The sequence below is a fragment of the Capricornis sumatraensis genome, chromosome 2 (assembly GCF_032405125.1).
Source record: "Capricornis sumatraensis isolate serow.1 chromosome 2, serow.2, whole genome shotgun sequence".
NCBI lineage: Eukaryota > Metazoa > Chordata > Mammalia > Artiodactyla > Bovidae > Capricornis > Capricornis sumatraensis.
This window is the reverse complement of record NC_091070.1, coordinates 111490002-111503311: the sequence shown is the minus strand read 5'-3', so window position 1 is coordinate 111503311 and position 13310 is coordinate 111490002. Positions and strand designations below refer to the sequence as shown.

Here is a 13310-nt window from a genome sequence, read left to right as displayed (position 1 = left end):
TGCATTTATATACATATGATGTAAGTTGATCCACTTTTCTGATGATTTACACAAGTTGTTAACAGAAAGGCCATTACAGAAGGCTCTGGCAAGTCATATAAGGCCAGTGAATCTTAGCCTAGGTTCTTTTATCCTTGACTGTCTGGGCACCTACACTCTCCTGGAACTTGAATGGGATTGGTACCCAGACCCTTATCTACCAAAATACCTCTCAGCCTCCAATCCTACAGAGACAGAGCTGGAACTCTCATGAGCCGTGCACCCTCCTCAACCACCAACACTATGTCCTGCCCAACGGGCAGTTGGTTAAAATCTGTTTCCTGAAGATGTCGGGACCTGTGGTAGACATGGAATATATAGACCTGCATACAGGAAGCTTTCAGCCCCCACATCCCTGACTTCCAGTTTGAGAAACAGGATTAATTTGGGGGAAATACAAACCTGGAAGTAATTAGAGGGGATGTTTTAGAAAAATTCTAACTAAACCACCTTTCTAGTCCTTTCCAATCCCATTCCCATCCTCTTAATTTCTCTCTAAGGAGAGCATTTATTAGTTTGATTTCAAAACACACACTTGTACCTGTAATTACTATATAATGTCTGTTTACTTTTTTAAACGAAAATGAATTTAAATTAATCTTGTTTTGTGAATTTCAAGGCACCCCCTGAGATAAATGAAGACACTCCAGGGTGTCATCAAACCAATGCTGGGAATCCTTGCTCTAAAAAGTAGAGAAACAAGCTCATTAAACCTTCAAGAAGCCAGAGGGGAGAAATGTATATAGATATAAAGATAGAGAGTGCATGTTAGAGAGAGATTTTATATGTGTGTTATTCACTTATATACACATACACACACACACACAAATACCTATCAAAAGTGGTGCAACAAAATGCAGTTATCTTTAGGTGAACTGTTGCAAACTTAGCATCAATGCCCTTCAGTATTAAGACCATTCTACCGCAGAGGAGATGCTGGGAACAATCTTTCCAAAAGAGAGGAGAGGCCATTCTTTTCCAGAAATAGGCAGATGGGAAAGCAGATAAGAAGTTCAGAACAGCAAACAGGTGAATCTCTTGAGTTTCCTCACATTAGTGCCACAGACTGAGATAACTGGTGGGAATTTTCCAGAATTTCTTGAGCTTTATAGTGGAGTGGCTTCCCGGCAAGGTCTCTGAGAGCCTCTCACTTAGACGTCACAGGCTAGGATCTCCGGAGACCTTTCTTAGGACATCCCCTCTGACAGGTGTGTAAACCTCTAATTTCTTGTATCACTTCCCTTCATACTTGGAAAACATAGTGTGTCTTCTCTTTGAACACTAATATAAATAGGTAATAAGTAATCATTTTTTTTCCTTTTTGTGTATATATATGTTAATGCTTTTTTTAGTATTCAACTTTCTATTTTATATGTTTTCTTGGCCACACCACAAGGTATGTGGGATCTTTGTTCCCCAACCAGGGATTGAACCAGCACTCCCTATATTGGAAGCACAAAGTCTTAACCACTAGACCACCAGGGAAGTCCCTATATGTTAGTGCTTTTAAAATAAAGATATGGCATTTATATACTAAGGGCTTCCCAGGTGGCCCTAGTGGTAAAGAACCCGCCAGCCAGTGCAGGAGACCTAAGACACACGGGTTTGATCCTGGGTCAGGAAGATACTCCGGAGGAGGGCATGGCAACCCACTCCAGTATTCTTGCCTGGTGAATCCCATGGACAGAGGAGCCTGGAGGCCTACAGTCCAAAGCGTCACAGAGTCAGACACAACAGAAACAACTTAGCACAGCACAGCACACGTTTATATTATAAAGCAATAAATGCTTTCAAATATTTTTGATATGTGATGTAATAAATGTTTTCATAGAGATGCTAAAGAAGACGGATACAAAACATAATTGTAAGGGCACAGGGAAGGCTTCCTAGAGAAAATGGTGTGGTCCAAACTGAATCTTGAGGGAGGAGAGGAGCTGATGCAGGGTACAGGTAAGAACAGGACAGGTGAAGGGAACAGTGTGTGCAGAGGTACAAGAGAGGGCTCTGCTCTGCACCGTGTGTTGGAGACTCACGTTGATGCCAAGAAATGAGGTAAGATGAGGCTAAAGAGAGAAGCAAAGGCCTGATTCCAGAGGGATTTTTATGCCAGTCTACAAATGTCGGGATTTTTTTTTTTTTTTTTTGAAGGCAATAGGAGTTACTGAAGAGCTGGGAATGTCAGGGCTGTGTTCTGCAAAGAAGCACCCCAGCTGCACAGAGGGAAAGTGTGAACAGGCAGTAATAGTGGAGGCCATGGGGGTGATGGTTCCTAAGGGGATTCCAGAAGGATGGGATGTGGATGGGAGGAAGTTCCACTGGAGGGATGAGGGGATGTTGAGGTGGTCCAGTGGTTTCTTCTCCTCTTCCCCAAATGGCAAGGAGGCTGGGACACTTAAACTGAAGGATGATAAATCAGGCAATTTCAGCCCTGCTTGGAACATACTTTAAAGGCAGAGACGGTAGAAAGTGATGTTTCCAGAATTTCTCCAGAAAGGAAATCAAGGAGCCAAGCCCTTCCTTGGAACAAAAACAGGAAATTCACAATGTACATCTAAGCATATTTTTCTTTGATAGCTCCCTAACCAGTGGAGAAAGCAATAGACTGTTCCAACCAGGGACACTAAGTGTTTGGAACTGACCTCAGGCATTTACCCAGGCCAGTTAGGTCTCTTTGAGGCCTTTCTCCCTGTGCTAAATGTGGGCTCCTCTGCCCACTGCCCCGCTCATCCAAAGACACCCGGAGATGTCAGGAACCACCTCTTATGACCAGGCTGTTTTAGGTACTACTGATAACTGCCCCGCAGAAGGGAAGACAGAGCTGCAGGATGAAAGGTCTCTCAACAGGGCTTCCTTCTCAGGCAGAGGTGTGCATATAAGCCACCTGGGATCCCGCAGGTCTGGGAGAGGCCTGAGACCCTGCATTTCTCACAAGCTCCCAGGCCATGTGATACTGCTCAGCTGTGCATAACACTTCGAGAATCACTGGTCTACAGGTGGTCAGAGGATCAGCCAGGAAGGTGGGGAGGTGCCTAGTGGGAATGAGACAGTGATAATTCCTGTGCTCCACTGATTCACTGTATCTGCCACATCTGCCCTGGAAAACGGACCCATGTGATCTGAGACTTGAAGGGGAAAAGAGAGGAGAAATAAGACCACACTTCAGAAATCTCAAAAGTCTAGTATTGCAACCAGCATATTAAAAATTAGAAAATAAAACAAGTAAATAAGGCATCTGTATCAGTTTTCTATTACTGTATGATCAATTGCCGCAAGCTTAGTGGCTAAAAAAAATACCCATTTGTTAACTCACAGTTCTGGGATCAGAAGTCCAACTACAAGTTAGCCGGATCCTCCGCTCAGGGTCTCATCGGGCTGAAATGAAGAAGACAGCCAGGCTGTACCTCACAATGGAGGCCCAGGTCCTCTAAGCTCACCCGTTTGGCAGAAGTCACTTCCTTGAAGTTGTAGGATGGAAGCTTCTGCTTTCTTAGTAGCTGTCAACTGGGAATCAGCTCCCAGAGCCACCTTGCTGAGTGGCCTCCTTTTGCCATGCTTTGTGACATAATCATGGGAGTGCTATCCCCTCATCAAAGTGTATAGGTCATTTGGGGCCATCTTAGAATTCCACTAACCACAGCATCCTATGACCACACTTCGCATTAGAAACATTAGAGATATTCCCATCGGTCTCTAAATCATGTTATGATTGCAGTGATGGCAGCAGCAACTTCCATTTGTGAACACCAATTGCGTGCCAGCATTTGGCCAGGTTATAACATATTTCTACCTTATTTGACCCTATCAATAATCCTTAATAATCTATATCATTACAGACATCTGAAATGGAGACTTAGAAATGTAAAGTAATTTGGGCCAGGTCACATAGTTTACTGACCCAGTGATGTTTGATAGCATGAGGATTTCATATGTATTTATTTATATTCACCCGTGTCTGTGTGCGTGTTAGCCTGTCAGTCATGTGACTCTTTGCGACCCCATGGGCTGTAGCTTACCAAGCTTCTCTGCCCATGGGATTTTCCAGGCAAGGATACTGGAGTGGGTTGCCATTTCCTTCTCCAGGGGATCTTCCTGACCCAGGAAACAAACACAGGTTTCCCGCATTCCAGGCAGATTCTTTGCTGTCTGAGCCACCAGGGAAGCCCACATACATATAATATATAATATACATATATAACTGAAAATATATGTATGAAATACAGATATCTGCATCATTTGCTGTACACCTGAAACATTATAAATCAACTGTATTTCAATTTTTTTTAAGAAAAAAGATAATGATTCCATCACTGCTGAAAAATTTTCTCATTCCCTTTCCAGCTTATTGTCCTTCCCACACAGAGGCAACCATTATTCTGATTTCTATCACCACAGATTCATTTTGCCAGGCCTTGAACTTCACACCCAGAGATCATTCTTATGTTCTTGTTGTGTCTGACTCCTTTTGCTCAGCTTAATGTTTTTGAGATTCATGCAGTGTACTTTTATCGTGTTACTTGTTGCGTTTATCAGTAGTTATTTCCTTTTACTGCTAAATAATATTCTATTTTATGGATATATATCACAGTTTGTTTATGGATGCTTTCCTGTTGGTGAATCTTGGTTTTCCTGACATTTTTTGGTGATTAGGAATAAAGCTTCTAAGAATATTCTTCTACAAGTGTTTCAGTAGACAAATGATTTTGTTCTCTTGAGTAATTCTTAGGAACAGAATTACTGGATCATAGGGAGGTGTATATTTAATTTTATAAGCAACTGTCGAAAAGTTTTCCAAAAGAGTTGTACACTTTTACACTCCTACCGCCACTGTATAAGAGCTCCAACAGTCCCTTATCTTTGCCAATATTTGGCATTATCAGTCATTTTAATTTTAGCCATGCTGAAACTCCAATACTTTGGCCACCTGATGCGAAGAGCTGACTCACTGGAAAAGACCCTGATGCTGGGAAAGATTGAGGGCAGGAGAAGGGGACAACAGAGGATGAGATGGTTGGATGGCATCACCGACTCAATGGACATGGGTTTGGGTGGACTCCGGGAGTTGGTGATGGGCAGGGAGGCCTGGCGTGTGTGGTTCATGGGGTTGTAAAGAGTCGAATACGACTGAGCAACTGAACTGAACTGAACTGAGTGGGTATACTCCTGTGGTTATAATTTGCACTTCTCTGACAACTACTGATGTAGCGACCCTTTTCAGCTTAGTACTGGCCTTTTCTGTATAGTCTTTTAAGAAGCATCCAAGTCTGCCCAGTTTTTATTGGGTTAGTTTCTACTTCTCAGTTATAGGGGATTGAGTACTAGTCTAGACCAACCGAGTGACTCAATGAGCTGTTGAGGTTAAACCAGAAGATCTCTGAGATTCTTTCTGATTTTTACACTTATGCTATAAAAGTGCAATGCCAAGGTTTTCAGTAATTTCTTCCCTCTGGATCCAAGGGAAAGCAGTTTACAGAGCATTAATCCTAGAAGTAAGATAGTTTACCAAAACTATTCTCATCTCAAAGGTGTCTCTTACTGAGTGCTCCCTCTTCTCTGATTCTGCTCTCACTTGACTGTACTCAACAGCTTTGCAAAAACTAAAGCCCAGTCCCCAATTCCCTCTCTATCTCTAACCCCGCCTAATCATAGCTTCCAGGATAAGACCTCCCCCTAATATCCCAACATGGTCTCAAGTGTGCTCCTGGAATGGTCTAAAGGAAAAACAGAATTTTAAGTGCCATGAAGGTGATAGAATTGTCAGAAAGCATATGAAATCAACTAGTAAGTTGTGAGCTATCTGTCACGGTATGTTCTGTAACAGTATACAAATCAAAACACTAAAAAGACAGAGGGAGAAGGAGTGGGAGAGAAAGAGAGAGAGAGAAACAGGGAAAAGCTGTCAGTGCCATCTTGTGGAAAGACCTATATTAAAATGTCCAAGGTAATCTGGCCACACCCCAGATTACATCAGAGCCTGTACACTCAATGCCAATGTGCACACAATAGACGGCAGGATAGCATCACCATTCATTTATAGGCAACGGTGATGGTGGATGGAGAGTCCATCCCAATTGCTTGCTTCCTGGGCCATGGCCAGTTATTAAACAATTTGTATATCATCCATAACTATATGAACACCACATAAAACCCACATACCTCCAATACCATATTTACAAAACTCACACCCAAACTATTCTATTTGGTTCCTGCATACAGTACAGTTCTCCAAATGTAGAAAATTTGCATGGACCTATCACAACAATCCATCCCCCAAACACACACACACACACACACACACACTTAGACTGCAGTTGCTTAGAGTATAACTTTTTTTTTTGAAAAATAAACTTGATTTTATTTCACTTCTTAAGTTTATTAGCAATTATTTCTCAGGACTTCCTTGGTGATCCAGTGGTTAAAATTCTGTGCTTCTACTGCTGGGGGAGGGGGTAGTGGAGAGGGCATGGGTTAGATCCCTGGTCTGGGAACTAAGATCCCACGTGCTATTATGCATGGTAGAAAGGAAAAATTATTTCTCTTCTTTCCTTTTATTTGAATATTCCCATCTGTACTGGTTTCCTATTGCCACATAAGAAATTATCCCAAAATTTGATGGTTTAAAATATTAAGCATTTATTATCTCAGAGTTTCTATGCGTGAGAATTCAAGGGAGGCTTAGCTGGGTGATTCTGGCCCAGGGATCTGTGAGGCTATTGTCAGGATGTTGGGCAGGTAGTCTAAAGTCTTGATGGAGCCAGAAGAGCCACTTCCAAAATAGCCAGACCCCTTCCACGAGGTTGATACGAAGCCTCCCGCATGGATCTCTCATGAGACTCCTCACAACACAGCAGCTTGCTTCTCCCACCAAAGAGCAAGTCAAAAAGCATACCGTCTTTTATGACTTTACCTAAGAAGTCACATAGATGGGTAAAGTTATAAAGGGCTTCTCTGGTGGCTGTGACAGTAGCAATCTGCCTGCAATGCAGGAGACGCAGGTTCCATCCCTGGGTGGGGAAGATACCCTCGAGAAAGGAATGGCTACCCACTGTAGTATTCTTGCCTGGAGAATTCCATGGAAAGAAGGGACTGGTGGGCTACAGTCCATGGGGTCACAAAGAGTCAGTCATGACTGAGCGATTTTCAGTCACTGCAAACTTCCACTTCCACTTAAGTTTGCCTTCTCTCTTCCATTCAGAAGGGAATGTGGAATTCCATCATTTCCACAAAATCCTGTTGATGACACAAACCAGCCCTAACAACACGGGAAAGGATTGCACAAGACAGGAGATGGTTCCCTACGGGGGGAGCATCTTTAAGGCTGGTTACCACACCATCCTTTCTTAAACTCAGTTTCCACATCATAGGGTCCCACGTCTGAACTGTGTTAAGACAAAAGGAGATCAGAACATTTAAGACACTGGGAGCTCTGGCTGCAGTCTAAGGGCCACAGGAACACAGATCCAAACAATCCTCTGCCTTGGTAAGACACAGGGACCGACTTGGAGGAAGGAATTCTCTGACTCTGGCTTCGGCTCCCGTTGCCGCTGGTATCAGGCCATCGGGGAACTGAGGCTTCGCCATCAAGGAGGACAAGGTCAAAACATTCTTACCAGCTGGGGAAGTGGGAGGTAGACAGCGCTAAAACCACTATATTGGACTTTCAAAGAATGTTATTTCCAGCATTTCACAACAGACAGTGAACAAAACAGAAGGAAGAGCCTGTCCTCCTAAGACTGTGCTGGTGCTTCCAACCCAAGCTTACCTTTCCCCTACAGGCTTCTTTTGTGCTTGTTATTTTTACTGCACAATTAACTTTTCAATATACATGATCTGATTGTCTTTGATGAGTAATTCAATACTTTATTCTATGCTACGAGAACAATTACCAAATCTCCCCCCAGTATGTTGTAAATTCTTCAAGTCAGGGAAATTAAGCTTATTATTCAGCCTGCCATCAGTGTCAACAGATTATTCTCCAGGACAATGTCCCCCTCAACACACTCACATATACACGTGATCAAACACGTGCGCGCAACAGGAGCAGAGCTCTGCAAACAGCAAGGCTTATTCATCCCTTTTTACAAAACAGTACCTAGACTTAGCCAGGATCATATTGACATAGTCATTCTCTTCTTAAAAGCACAGACATGTAAAAAGCATATTTCAGGAAGATGCCAAACAGCACCTAAATAGTCCTCAAACTCATCCAATTAAAAAGGCTCACAAACACTCCAGCAGGAAGAAAGACTTCCTTCCGGCCCATCAACAAGTCGCCCACCAGTTGAAGCCAATGCAGAACCATCACTGCCCTCCTCCTTTTTGTCCTTTCCTCTATAAAAGCAAGCCCCGCTCCTCTGTTCCCTGGACTTGCCTATAGTGTGTCAGAATTTTGTTGTTGTTGCTGTTTAGTCACTAAGTCATGTTCGACCCTTTGCAACCCCACGGACTACAGTCCACCAGGCTTCTCTGTCCGTGGAATTTCCCAGGCAAGGTTGCCACTTCCTTCTCCAGGGGATCATCCCAACTCAGGGATTGAACTCACATCTCCTGCACCGCAGACAGATTCTTTAATGCTGAGCCACTGGGGAAGCGCTTGCCATAGTCTGCTTGTCTCAAATTGCAAGTCTTTACTATTCCTGAATAAACTCATTTTGCTGGTGAAAAAAAAAAAAAAAAGACACAAACATCCATTGTCACATAGTCCTGGAGACTTGCCTACACTCCCAGAAACGTACTTTCACAGTCTGGCATATACATATTTTTTCATTCACTTAACATTTTTGAGCACCGTGTATCAGGCTCTTTATTAGATGTATGAAATTCAAAGATGGAATGACACAAACAGATAACCCCAATTCAATAAACTAACTGCTCTACCAGGAGTACATATTTATATAAAATGAGATGGGGATAGAGATTAAATTTTCCTGAAGGTCAGGTAACACTTTACAGAAGAGTAAAGAAAAGAAGCTTAGTATTGCCTGGGACTGGGGCCTATGTGTAAGAAGCTGACATTGTTTTCGTTGCAAGAATCCTAGCCAAGAAACCACCTTAAAGGAGTTTTTCTTTCAGTCTGAGGCCCCGGGCCCAAGACAGAAAATTAAATAGTATTCTCGACGAGGGGACATAGACCAAGGCAGAAACCCCTTTCACGCAGGGTCTGTTAAAAGCCAGAGGCAGAGCAATAGAAACGGAGGAGGAATTCCTACAAAGGAAGCCCAAAATGGGTTAATGGATGCACTTCGACCCCCGCAGAGACCCCATAGGAATCTCTGTCTCCCCTAGAAATGTCTTCTTTCTGGAAAAGATGGGCTTTGCCCTGGATCTCAAAGAGGCAAGGAATGGGCATAAGGAAGTGGGGAGAGATGTGGAAAATTTTTCCCTAATGAATGAGGGAGCGAAGAAAGGACAGCAAGGAAGAGGAACTAAGAAAAGTTCAGTCTGAAAGGAGCAAGTGCCTCTTGTCACTGAGGGAGTGCAATCAGAAATGTTGAGCTAGGGGCTGACTGAAGCTGCTGGCAGGGGAGAAGGGGTAACTGGTGGCCGAGAGGCATAGCAGGAACACACTGGGATGGGCTAGAAAGAGCCGTGGTGAGTTGTGCAGGAAATGGGAGTGCAGATAGGAAGGACTTAATCAGGGCTGTGATTGTTCAGAAGAAAGGGAAAAGGCAGATCTGGACGCTCCTGGAACCTGAGGAGAGTAGGTGGAAGCAATGCTTCAGTTGCCAGGATAAATGGTTAAGTGTGCTTTCCACAGGGTCAGAGCAGGCTTTGATCTTTGGAGGAAGAAAAATTTCTTTTCATTTTGCTGGAACCAAGTGTGTGGGTGAGGGATAGATAGGGACGGGAGGGGGCATATGTCTTCATGGTTTCCTGGGCTTGGAATGAGACAGACCTTGGCTCAACCAGCCCAGCTACTTACTAGCTGTGTGTGCTTAGCTAAGTTAACCAACTTCTTTAAGCCTCATGTGCAGAAGGGATATAGAAATACCTTCCCCGTGCGGCTCTTCCAGAAAGCACCTGGCATGGGGCCTGGTACATAGGCAAATTCAATAACAGTTAACTATTTTCATAATTACAATTAGTCTGATTACTAGAAGCACATTGTTCAAATGAGGATATGAAACATTCAGATCACAATTAAGACACTGTGTTCAAATCTACTTCCCCACCTTCTATGAATGACACACAGAAACTCTAGCCTCTCCAGGGAAGGGTGACTCACAGAACCTGGGACTTAGGAAACATGAAGAGAAATTAGGAAATCCTGCAACTGTTTAAAATTAATTAATTAATTAATTAAAATAAAGAAATCCTGCAACTATTCAACCCAGCTGAGGGCCATGAGGATGGTTATGTAAAGAGGCAGTCACCTTCTGTTTAACTTTAGAATACAATACTGTTTTGTTAAAGATTCCGGAGCCAGAGGGCTAGGCTTCAAATCCCCTGCCATCAGTTATCTGTTGGTCAAGTTCCTGAACCTCTCCAGAGCTTTAGTGTTCTCATCTGTAAAACAGAGTTAATTAGATTACCTACCTCATAAGATTATTGTGGCAATTATATCAGTTAATACATGTAAAGCACTTAGGATAATACCTGACACATAGTAAATGGTCAATTTGTTAATCCTTTTAAGTTGTTGTCTTTGTTGTTGTGGTGGTTGTTATATAATTACTACCCCGGGTAAGATTTCAGGGCACCAGATGGCGGCAACACGGTTGTATGTTTTTAATAATTCCAGCAGCGGAAAAATGAGAAGAGTCCCCTGTACAACAGTGATTCTCCCTTACTGGACAAGTTCTAAAAGTCAGTGATAATGACTTGTCAGAGTCAGTGTAGAGAATATTCCTCCCTTAAGGATGATGTAGATTTACCATCTCTTAAACCCCTGGGCATCCACTGCGACGAAAGTTATGACAGGACCAGGCTCTTGGGCAGCAGGGTCGGATAGCAGGTGGTGCAATAACTCCCACCGACCGCCAGGGAGCAGCAGAGCTCGACCCGGGGTTGCTTCATCCACAGAAAACAGTTCTGAATTCCTTCTAGGTTTTCCTTCTTAGCTGTTTCTGCGGCCCACCAATCTCCGTGCGCACCGCTGCAGTAATCCCGCCCATTACTGACAATCCAACCAATCAACGAGTGTCCTGCTTGGGGCCAGAGAGCTCCTCGCGGTCCCTCAGAGCCAGGAGTTCGGCATTCTAGCCCCGCCCCCTAGGCGGCTTGGCCAATCCCCCGCGGCGGTGTCGGACGTCGCCCAGGATCTGTCCCAGAGACCACGTGGTCCCAGGAGGTGCCACTGCCTGGTAGGTGGAGGGTTACCCGGCCTGAAGGCGGGTGGGCCGAGCGGGACCGACCGGCCTCACCCCCGGTGACTCGCTGTCCTGCGCCCTCTTTCAGCCATGGGCGTGCCGCCGCCCAACTTCTCGTGGGTGCTGCCCAGCCGGCTGGCGGGGCTGGCGCTGCCCCGGCTCCCCGCCCACTACCAGTTCCTGCTGGATCAAGGTGTACGGCATCTGGTGTCACTGACGGAGCGCGGGCCCCCGCACAGCGACAGCTGCCCCGGCCTCACCCTGCACCGACTGCGCATCCCAGACTTCTGCCCGCCGGGCCCGGAGCAAATCGACCGCTTTGTGAAGATTGTCCAGGAGGCCAACGCCAGGGGAGAGGTCAGCGGGCGGAGTCAGCGCGGGGAGGGAGGGACTTTGGGGGGAGTCAGCGGGGACACTCGGAGTTGCGGACGTCAAGGCCAGGATTAATTTAACTGGGTTCCAGGAGAAAGAAAGGAAAATGGTGAGGCCAGAAGACCGTTGTAACTATTACACCAGTGCAGAAAGCCGAAGCGGTAAGAGGGAGGAGTAAAAAGAGGGCCCAGCGGGAGAACTGGGTTTGAGGAGAGGCAACAAAGAACCAGCTAACGTGAGTTGAGGAGGAGAAAGGGTGGACAGACTTTCTCTGGAAAGAAAGGAAGAGATGGGGGTTGAAGTCAAGGGCTATTGAGCAGACTCCAGAGCAAGGTTCTGTCCAAATGTAATGGAGCCTCTTTTAAAAAGGTGAACAAGCAGCAGGAGAAATTCGTCTTGATAGTATAATTTAACCCAGTAAGTCCAAAATAGTCTTTCAACATATAAGCAATATAAAATAAATTCTTAACCAGATATTTTCACTCTTCAATGCCCTACATCTTTAAAACTTGGTTGTATTTCACAAATGAGGGGCGGGAGAGTGTTGGGAGGGTGTCGAGCTCCACCCCACCCAGCTCCCCCTTCTCAGGCGGTGGCAGTGCACTGTGCCCTGGGCTTTGGCCGCACTGGCACCATGCTGGCCTGTTACCTGGTGAAGGAGCGGGGCCTGGCTGCCGGAGACGCCATCGCTGAGATCCGGCGCCTTCGACCCGGCTCCATCGAGACCTATGAGCAAGAGAAGGCGGTCTTCCAGTTCTACCAGCGAACGAAATAAGGGGCCTCCATACCCTTCTGCCAGGCCCCCGCGGCCCTGATCTGTGCGTTAGCTGGGGCCAGAGACGCGGAAGTGGACTGAGTGCCAAGCTCTCCAGTACCCAGCTGGCCCAAGAGACTGAAGGAGCCCTTCCCTGCAGGCAGGTCCTGGTAGGAGGAGTGGCTGGAGCTGCACTGATGTGGGGGTCCCTCTGCTGCTGCCTTGAATAAATAACTTAAAGAACAGCTCGCATTGCATAGCACTTTACAGAGTGCTCCCACGCATCAACTTTTTTGAGCTTCTCAGTAGCCCTGTAATAAACAAAAAGCTCCCCGGTAGCTCAGCTGGTAAAGAATCTGCCTGCAATGTGGGAGACCTGGGTTCAATACCTGGTTTGGGAAGATCCTCTCCGGAGGGCGTGGCAACCTACTCCTGTACTCTTGCCTGGAGAATCGCCATGGACAGAAGAGCCTGGGGGGCTACCGTCCATGGGGTCGCGAAGAGTCAGACACAACTGAGTGAGTAAGCACAGCACAAAGGAAAAGCAGAACCCATCCCTGTTCTTCGGATGAGGTGGCCAAGGCTCAGAAAGCTCCAAGGTCACACTTGGAAAGTAGAAGTGTGGGCCAGGACTATAGCAGGCATTTTCAGCCTTTTAAAGATGCTGAAACTTATGTATCTGCCCTCTGAAAATATTTGATGTGTCTTCTGGGGAACTGGTCGGTGAAAAGGAAACCAATCCCTGGCAACCCAGGGTCTCTGATGCTGGCAGGCCAGGAGGGTACCTGTGGACATAGCCCTTCAGTCCTGCCCACATGCCCCATGTGTGTCACCCCTTT

The 13310-nt window shown here is 45.5% G+C and overlaps 1 protein-coding gene across 1 annotated transcript; it reads left to right on the top strand.

Annotated features, from left to right (window-relative positions):
- Positions 1-11297: 11297 nt before the first annotated feature.
- DUSP23 (dual specificity phosphatase 23) lies at positions 11298-12646 on the top strand. The gene is made up of 3 exons (XM_068965621.1): positions 11298-11339; positions 11434-11702; positions 12307-12646. Exons 2-3 carry the CDS (start codon positions 11436-11438, stop codon positions 12490-12492), a joined length of 453 nt encoding a protein of 150 aa, XP_068821722.1. The 5' UTR covers positions 11298-11339; positions 11434-11435; the 3' UTR covers positions 12493-12646.
- Positions 12647-13310: the final 664 nt, after the last annotated feature.

Coding starts and splice junctions, on each gene's coding strand:
- DUSP23 (XM_068965621.1), top strand. CDS start 11,436: ATGGGCGTGCCGCCGCCCAACTTCTCGTGGGTGCTGCCCAGCCGGCTG. Junction 11,703..12,306: donor AGGCCAACGCCAGGGGAGAG/GTCAGCGGGCGG, acceptor CCCCCTTCTCAG/GCGGTGGCAGTGCACTGTGC.